The 10,000-nt window shown below is 35.0% G+C and overlaps 1 protein-coding gene across 6 annotated transcripts in view; it reads left to right on the top strand.

Annotated features, from left to right (window-relative positions):
• Positions 1 to 10,000, top strand: part of LOC106883901 (coatomer subunit zeta-1) — a 69,812-nt gene that overhangs the window by 19,538 nt on the left and 40,274 nt on the right. For all 6 annotated transcript variants that reach the window (XM_089364460.1, XM_089364459.1, XM_089364458.1 and 3 more), the window contains exon 6: positions 2,543 to 2,633. In XM_089364460.1, coding sequence (XP_089220586.1) covers positions 2,543 to 2,633 — 91 coding nt within the window. The remainder of the gene's footprint in view (positions 1 to 2,542; positions 2,634 to 10,000) is intronic.

Below are 10,000 nucleotides of genomic sequence, written 5' to 3'. Positions count from 1 at the left end.
ATGGCTTTTTTAACCATGCCAGAACAGACTGGGAGCCTGAACAGCTGGTCAGCTCCTGTCAAACTGTCCAACCCATGCTAGCATGGAAAACGGACGTTAAATGATGATGATATACACATGCACATGCATGCACGCATAAGATGGGCTTCTTTCAGTTTCTGTCTATCAAATCCACTCATAAAACTTTGGTTAAACCGGGGCTGTAAGCAGAAGGCATTTGTCCAAATTGCCATGCAGTGGGACTGAACCCCAAACCATGTGGTTGGGAAGCAAGTGTCTTAATCATACAACCAGGCCTGTGCCTTTCACAGCCGTACCCACACCTATTATTAGTTGTTCTTTGGTGGAGAGGCTGAGGGGCGAGAGTAGATTTGTTTATCTTTGTTGGAGAAAGAGAGAGAGAGAGAGATTATGTTTAAAGCATTTGTGCAAGAGAAAAGGAGAGAGAACTTGTTAGAGATTCATTTTCTCTTTGTTGGAAAGTGCAATCTAAATGTAATAAATAGAAATAAATAGCCATTAATAATTTTGTGCTTATAAGAATTAAAAATTTTCATACAATTGTAAATAGACTGTGCTGTCTCTCTCTCTTTCTCTTTCTCTCTCCCCACCTCTTCTACTAATTAGGTCACCTAGGCAACAAAATCTATCAACTACATCCAGTGAACCTTCCAAGCATTTTAAAGAATTTATTCCATGTGTATTTTTACTGCTATCTACTCCTCTGCATCTGCCGCATACAAAGTCTACCTTCTCTGTTAACCTGCTCATGATTCCATTACACCTCTTGCGTTGTCGGTAGTTTACACTAGGTACACCATATTTTATTCTGTTTTATCTTTTACTTGTTTCAGTCACTGGACTGTGGCCATGCTGGAACACTGCCCTGACGGGCTTAGTTGAAACAAATTGACTCCAGGACTTACCCTTTTTTGAGAGTCTGGCACCTAATCTGTTAGTCTATTTTGCTGAACTGCTAAGTTCCAGGGACATAATCAAACCAAAACTGTGAGTCAAGCAGTGGTGAGGGGGACACATACATATGTACATACATACACACACACACACACACATAAGTACACACATGCACACACACACACATACATACATAAATATATATATTTGCACAATGGGCTTCCACACAGTTCCCGTTTACTAACTTCACTCACAAGTCATTCCTTAGCCTGCGGCTATACCAGAAGGCACTTGCTGAAGGTGCTGTACGGTAGGATTGAACCTGAAACCATGTGGTTGAAAATTAAGCTTCTTAACCACACAGTCATACCTGGAATTTCCACCTGCTCCTTTTCCGCATATTGAGCCTGGCCATTTTTCTGATGGTTGCAGGATCCTGTTTCCTTCTCGGTTTAATAAAACTCTAGCCTTTGCTAAGTTTTCTTTGAAGTTCTTCAATTCTTAGCTTTCAAGTCTTCCAAGCCTAGACTTTCTTCTGAATCTTCTACAGATTGGCTATAAGACTTAGGTAATCGGTATACAGGAATTCCTATAAACAGCTGCTCTCGATCTGATCTTTGTATATCTTCACATGCGCGCACATGCACACGCAGATGTCAAATGGAATTTCTTGAGGCAGATTTTTATATAGCCTGAATCTCTTCCTGTTGCCATCTCTTACCTGTAAGGACACCCCTTACATAATGGTGACACTTGTTTACAACTATCATGCAATGTCAAAGCAAGAAGACAGTGACCCCTTCCCTATATATATACATATATATATATATATAGTTGTTGAATGCTTGAAATGAGGAGTAGATAGACAGCCGACAACTGATGAAGGGTCCTTTCTCTGTGTTTACTTGTCCTGTTCTCCATTTTTTTCTTGTTGTTTACGTATTTAACTCATTTGTTTGCGTATTTAATGTTGTTTGAACCGTTGGTGACGTCCTGTACCCATATATGCATTTATATATATATATATATATATATATACACACACACACACACACACACATACACTATATATTATTTACTATTTATATATATATGCGTAGCAAGTGTCTTCTACTATAGCCTTGGGCCGACCAAAGCCTTGTGAGTGGATTTGGTAGATGGAAACTGAAAGAAGCCCGTTGTGTATATATATATATATATATATATATGTTTCTGTGTCTGTATTTGTCCCCCCATTGCTTGACAACTGATGTTGGTGTTTACATCCCCGTAACTTAGCGGCTCGGCAAAAGAGACTGATAGAATAAGTACTAGGCTTGCAAAGAACGAGTGCTGGGGTCAATTTGTTCAACTAAAGGTGGTGCTCCAGAATGACTGCAGTCAAATGACTTAAACGGGTAAATGGAAAAAAAAGAATTTATATATATTTGCATACACAAATACAAGCACACACATACACAAACAAATGAAAAGTACTCAGTACATGATGTGGAGTATAGTTTTATCCAGAGGCAACAGACAGTCCACTCCATTGTTATTCAGACTTTCTAATATAAATGCATAATATCTCATTTTTTTTTTTGTTTTTACTTCAGATAACATTAAATTTTCCTCTATCTTCTTACAGAATCATTTTAGAAGCTGACCCTTCTGCTATCGTCCAGAGAGTGGCAATAAAATCAGATGACATTCCATTAGGAGAACAGACAGTTGCACAGGTAAGTCATTCACATTGTGTGTGTATGTGTGTGTGTGTATATATGTATGTAAATATATGTGTTGTTTCTATGTAAAATATGTGTATCTTTTTTCAGACTTGTGATAAGGAAAGTATAACTATTGCTTGTAAAAAAAAAACACTCCACATGATAAAAAGTAAAAAAAAAAAAGTTTACAATTGCACACATACACTTATCCTAACCCCCATACACATGTACACATGCTTACACAGGCATAGCTACAGAGACATTCATATATGTGTGTGTGTGTACGTGTACATATATTGGTCGGGTTTGTCATTCATGGAGAGGAGAAGAATATGCATGTATGTATATTCAAATATTTTATTGTCTTTTCTCCTCACCCTCAATTCAATATATTTATCTAATATCTTTTTACATTGGTATGAAATGTATGCTAAGGGAAATAACTCAAATGTGACCTGTAGCACATGAATTTAGATAGTCTACAGTGGTGGTGCTACACTGAATAGCATATGACAAAAAAAAAATTTTCAGTGAATTAAAATTTGCCTCTTAGTTGGTGAATGAAAACATGAACCTTATTAGTAACTCTTAAAAGAAAGGAAAATAATTTCAAAAATTTAGACCTATGTTGAATCTTGGAAGGGTCAATATGCTAATAAACACATGAACTGGCTCTGTTTCACTTCTTTATCATTCATCAATTGATTAACTATTTAACCAATTAACTAATCTATTGTTTGATTATTAATTGTTCAGTTTATCAATCAGTCAGTCACGTTTGTCAAATATTTTTCATCACGATTCACAACCTCGTTGATGATGATGTGTCCTCTTGAAGCTGATCTGAAGTAGAGAGGGCGTATAAAGAGGTCTAGAATGATTAATTAACCAAACGATTAATCAAACAATGAATTAGTTAATTGGTTAAATTAGTTAACCAATTGACGAATAGTAAAGGAATAAAACAGTACCAGTGCATGTATTATTGTCATGATGACCCTTCCAAGATACAGCAAAATCTGTTCCAACGCACAAGTTCACATCAAGCATCTTACAAACCAAATACAGAAATGAAATTAACACGTTAACTGCCACAGCCTGTCACTGGGACTTAACGGTAGTGCTATGTATTTCGCATAGTCACACTGCATACTGTTTAATTAAAAGGAAATGTAATTTTTTTTGCATTCTTACAATATTTCGTAATCAAACTTTAATATTTATAACTCATGTTATTCAACCCTTCAGTGTTCACATTATTCTGCCATAATTAATGCTTTTTTTATCCACATTGTTTTGAACTAATCATGCATTATCTTGTAGCTATGAGATTTTGATGAGGTAGCTGTTAAGTTTTAAAACGATATTGTATGGTTGGTGTGAGAGACCAGATCTGGCCAGTTTGACCATAGAATAGGCAGAATACTTTTTAGCCGGATATGGCCGGTTTAAATGCTAAAGGGTTAAATATCTTTAAAACCATTTCAAAGATGCAGAATGAAATATTTTCTCAAATTACGAAAATGTACCACCGGTTATGCATATGGCAGTTGTGTGAAGTTTGCGATGAACCACTGGTGGTACTTGTGGCAGTGAGCATGCTAAACATAAAGTAGGTAGAATATTTTGGCTGGATATAGATGGTTTAAATGCTTAAAGGATTAATGTAATTCTCGGACACAGAATCAGCATGGCACAATGTGTGATAAAGCTGTATCTTTTAATTACAGGGAGATGTAAAGGTGGTGCGCTGGCAGAATTGTTAGCATGCTAGGCAAAATACTTAGCGGCATTTTGTCCATCTTTATGTTCTGAGTTCAAATTCTGCTGATGTCAACTTTGCTTTCCATCCTTTCATGGTCAATAAAATAAGTACCAGTTGAGCACTGGGTGGGGTGGGGATGGGGAGGCTGTGTTGATGTAATCAATTTAGCCCCTCCTCCGAAATTGCTGGCCTTGTGCCAAAATTTGAAAGGGAAATGTAATTTTTTTTTTGCATTTTTACAATATTTCATAATTAAACTTTAATATTTAGCACTTGTGTTATTTAAATATCTTCGAAATGGTGCCAAAGATGCAGAATAAAATATTTTCTCAAATTATGAAAAATGTACCACTGGTGGTGTGTATGGCGGTTGTGTGAAGTTTGCAATGAATAAACAAAATCATCTGTGCAGGTTGTTCTGCATGAAATAGCAGAATCATTTTTTTTGGACTGCAAGAGACTACCATCACATACCTGTATGTATACATATGTGTGTACCTCTATGTATACATACATATTTTGTATGTATGTGTATATGTACATATATGTGTGTTAAAACACACACACACTCACACATTGGTATTCAACTGTAGAAGCCATTCCAAGATTGAGATATTGGTGAGGAACATGGTCTTCTATTCCATTGGATCCTACTGGATCCTTCAATCCATATCAATGTAAAGAGCAGACATAAAATGATAATGATATATATTTATTAACCCTTTTATTGCAAAACTTGGATATATCTACTCAAAATTCCATTAACCTTAACTGTGGAAAGCAGTTTTATATACCGATGTATCCTTTGTTGCAGAATGTCATGTTTGAAACTATTTTTTGTTTTTTATTATTTCAAGTTTATCGAGGCATCGAGACTTGTAGAAGATAGCAATCTATTTTGTTTTTTATAGATATTTAACATCATTTCTGGAATAACCACGAACTTTAATTTCAGAGTTAAAAGGTTAATTTCAGGTGACAAAATGGTGAATCCTTTTTGTTGCCTAAAGGATCAAACATAGTGAAAAAAATCTAAGTAGTCATGGTGTGATTCATCTTGGGTTCAAATGAATAAATGTGCTAGAAAATTACTATTTTTAAATCTCACAACAAGAGATATTCAGCAACAGTACTTTAGAGTAAAGATTGTTTGCCAACATAACATGGTAGTCCTGGTTTAGGACGAATGTTGCTGTAATTTAGCCCCAGGAGACATCTTTTCCAGCTGGTTATACGACACGATCTGTGTCCTTATATTTTTGAACAAGGGAATCTAGCACCCCCACTCAGCTCAAAACAATATCTGTGTATCGCGATTTCCGGGTTATTTCCCTTCATTATTCTGTGCTGATGAAGGGAAATAACCCGGAAATCATGATACACAGATATTGTTTTGAGCTGAGTGTGGGTGCTAGATTCCCTTGTTCGAAAATATAAGGACGCAGATTGTGTCGTATAGCCAGCTGGAGAAGTTATCTTCTGGGACTAAATTACAGCAACATTCGTCCTAAACCAGGACTGCCATGTTAAATTGGCAAACAATCTTTACTCCGATAAATGTGCTGTTTGTGAATTGAGTACTATTTCTCTCGTTTGTGTATCCAGTTTGTCTTATGTTTCTGTCTATCTATCTATCTATCTATCCATTTATCTATCTTTTTTTTTTTTCCAATATACAAGTTGACACACTGTATATAGTGTAAACATATAATGTAAACATTCAAACATCGTCACTATCATTCTAAATTCTGCATTTCATGTGGAATATTTGCTTCTCTAAAGTTATTTCAGTGTATAAGTCAATATACTATTTTTGGCTATAAATTCCGGTCTGGAAAATTTGACTTATATGCTGGAAAATATGGTACCTACCTACCTACCTACCTATCTACCCAACCCTCACACTGAATGTGAATGTGTGTGCGCACGCACACACACACACACACACACACACACACACACACACAAACACACTCTTGTGTATCCAAGTGTGTATGTATGTGTATTTATCTATTTACCTACCTAAACAGACCTACCCACTGAGTGTACAAACATATACACATTTATGTATTCTAATGTGTGTGTGTGTGTTTGTCTGTCTGTCTAATTTGTGGAAACCATTTCCCATTATTTCATTTTATATTATTTACCATTTTAGTATAAGACAAAAAATGACAGACTTTGACAATATTTTACTTATACGTTCCTAGATAGAGTGTTGGGAAAAATATTAATTAAGAACAATTAATTAATATGCACATTAATACATTGTATCTCTGAGTTCAAATCCTGCTGTAATAAAATATTAAAGAAAAAAAAAAAAAAGATAGGTGCAGGAGTGGCTGTGTGGTAAGTAGCTTGCTAACCAACCACATGGTCCTGGGTTCAGTCCCACTGCGTGGCACCTTGGGCAAGTGTCTTCTACTATAGCCTCGGGCCGACCAAAGCCTTGTGAGTGGATTTGGTAGACGGAAACTGAAAGAAGCCCGTCGTATATATGTGTATATATATATATATGTGTGTGTGTCAGTGTTTGTCCCCCCTAGCATTGCTTGACAACCGATGCTGGTGTGTTTACATCCCCGTAACTTAGCGGTTCGGCAAAAGAGACCAATAGAATAAGTACTAGGCTTACAAAGAATAAGTCCCGGGGTCGATTTGCTCGACTAAAGGTGGTGCTCCAGCATGGCCACAGTCAAATGACTGAAACAAGTAAAAGAGTAAAAGAGAGGGTAAGAGTATACAGTAATATACTAAGGTTAATCCAATTCTTTTTGTCCTTCCTTTAATATCAAAATCATGGCCGTGAGCGTATGTGCTTACTCAAGAGAAATTTTTTTGTTTCTTTTTGTTTTCTTTTTCTGCTGTACTGATAAATTTTTCGTCAATGTGTTGCAGTCACCTGGTGTCGAGAAATAGTTTGAGGACATCAGTTTAGAACTGGAAGGAGAAAGAGATACAATAAGGTGGCACAGATTGTAATATTTGGCTATTACATTCTGTTGATATTTACAATGAAGTGAATGTTTTATTTGACATTAAACGATCTTCATATTCAGCTTTTCATTTAATATATATATATATATATATATATATATACACATACACACACATACATGCATATTTGCATATTTATACATGTATGCTTGTATATATGTATATATTATTTATATATTATTTATATATTATATACATCTATTGTATATATATATATATATATATATCCATGCTGTGATGTGATATTAAACTGGATTTCTGATGGGACGTCAGTGATATGAGATATTGATATTGTCTCATCATAATCCTATTATGATTATCTGATTTTCAACTATTTCGATACCAATATTTACTACATTCTGAGTTATTTGATATTAAACTATCTTGTGATATCTGGTGGGACCCCCTTTACATTATTTACTGTCATATGAGATAGAGATATTATATTGAATATTAAACTATTTCTGATATCAGGGTTTGGCGCCTATCACTATTCATCTACACACGCATAGACACACACGCATAGACACACACACACACGCACACACACACACACGCATATATATATATATATATATATATATGTATATATATATATACACACAAACATACACACTTATATATTATATATATCGCATATATATGTATATATATATATTATATCACATATATATATATATATATATATATACATACACGTATGTATGTATATATATATATATATATATATAATATATACATACACGTATGTATGTAGGAAGTTATTTGCTTGTTTAAAGGGAGGAGGTTTTAGAGTTATAATGTCATTGGAAACGGTTTATTGTGAAATTTCGGCTCTTCTGTATTTATTTTATTTGTTTTCGATTAGTGTAGTTTCATAAGCATGTGTGATTTTTTTTTTGGGGTGGATCTAGGTCAAGCATTTTCCAGGGTCCAGTGCACTATAATAGAAATAACAATGTTCATGTAGGGCTTTCGTAAAAGGCAGCATGCTGGTCTTTCTTTTAGTGGGGGAGTTTCGTAAGTTAATTAGGTATTTATTTAAAATTCGTTCAATGTTCACACGGCTATTTAAAAATTGTGATTTCAAGAACTGTGTGCTATTAACCTGGTTTCTGCTATTTCTTATAATCTCTTTTTTTTTTTTTAAATTCTGTTGCTGAAATGATTTCATGTGTGGAAACGCACAGCAGATGACAGAGTGTTTTAAGCTATTGTTTTAAGTTTCATAGACAATGTTTAAGAGTGTGTGGGCTATTATGAGATATTATCAAAAGATCAGATCATGCTTCCCATAAAAAGTATAAGGGGACATAATAAGTATGAGTTATAAAAACATTGGAGTTAAAGTTTAGGTGTTTAGTCATCATACTTTAGAAGCCTGAACTGTATAAGTGTTAAATAATACAGTCAGCATGTGAGCTTCAGATAGCAATGATCAAACCACATGGCTCTGAGATCAGTTCCACTGAGATCAGAGCCAGTCTAGGGGGACTGAAATCAACCACGCTCGAATGATGCTTTTTATGAGCCACCGGCACAGGTGCCAGTCAGGCGGTACTGACATCAGTAACGACAATAATTTCAATGGGGCTGAACCAAGAACCATGTGGTTGAGAGGCAAAGTACCACATAGCTATGCCTATAATAGTTTGAACGTTTTAAATTTGTCTTGCAGTAAACTCCTCTGAAACAATCCCCCATGCAGGCATACACGAAATGGACAGAAGATGTCGAGTTGAGTTTTGGTTTGCTGATGTCTTTTTTGGATGCATTCTCAGAATGAAATGCAAACACTTTGCTAATGGTGCCATGATAGACTATTTGGCGCTAACTGAGCTTGAGATATTTTTACAAGCTGTCTAATATCTTCATTGTTACTTTATCTTTATCCACAGAATCACCTGGAACATACACATGCAGAAACACACACATACACCTACACACACACACACACACACACACACACATGCAGAGTAATGTGGGGAAGTTCAGAATGAATAATAACTTACATAAAAGAAAAACCTAGAGAGAATTAACTGACATTATTGCCTGGAATATGAAACAAGTAAATCCAAATGCTCAATTTGAGGTGATGCCACTATGCTAACAACAACAACAGCATCAAGAATAGCAGCAGCAGTTGCAATAATTCTGAACTCCTTATGAAATAGTTTTGCTACATTTAATATTTCACAAAGCCGTACACTGACTGATTAGCTACTAGCTTATCTCTATGGTGTTTCATTCCGTGTTGAATTAGTTCAGACCTTGCTTCTTTTGTGTGAAGCAATCTATTATTAAAATACAAACCTTTGCACAAATGTACACAGTTATGTTTTGATAGGTCCATCATCATCATTATTATTATTATTATTATTATTATTATAAATATTTGAGCTGCTTTTTTGTATATTCATAACATTTATATATATATATCTAACGACAAATACTTCATCAGCTTTTTTTCCTAGGCATTAAAATATCAAGGTTTTTGAAAAAAGAAAAAAAAGATTTTTTGCCCCCCCCCCCCTTCCTGAAGTACACTTCTCAACCATGTGGTTTTGGGTTCTTGGTAAGAATTGAATTTAGGCACAAAATGTCTGGAACTAAATAC

The sequence above is a fragment of the Octopus bimaculoides genome, chromosome 16 (assembly GCF_046866305.1).
Source record: "Octopus bimaculoides isolate indiv1 chromosome 16, ASM4686630v1, whole genome shotgun sequence".
Classification (NCBI taxonomy): domain Eukaryota; kingdom Metazoa; phylum Mollusca; class Cephalopoda; order Octopoda; family Octopodidae; genus Octopus; species Octopus bimaculoides.
Note: the sequence above shows the minus strand (reverse complement) of the source record. Positions and strands in the feature narration are given on the sequence as shown.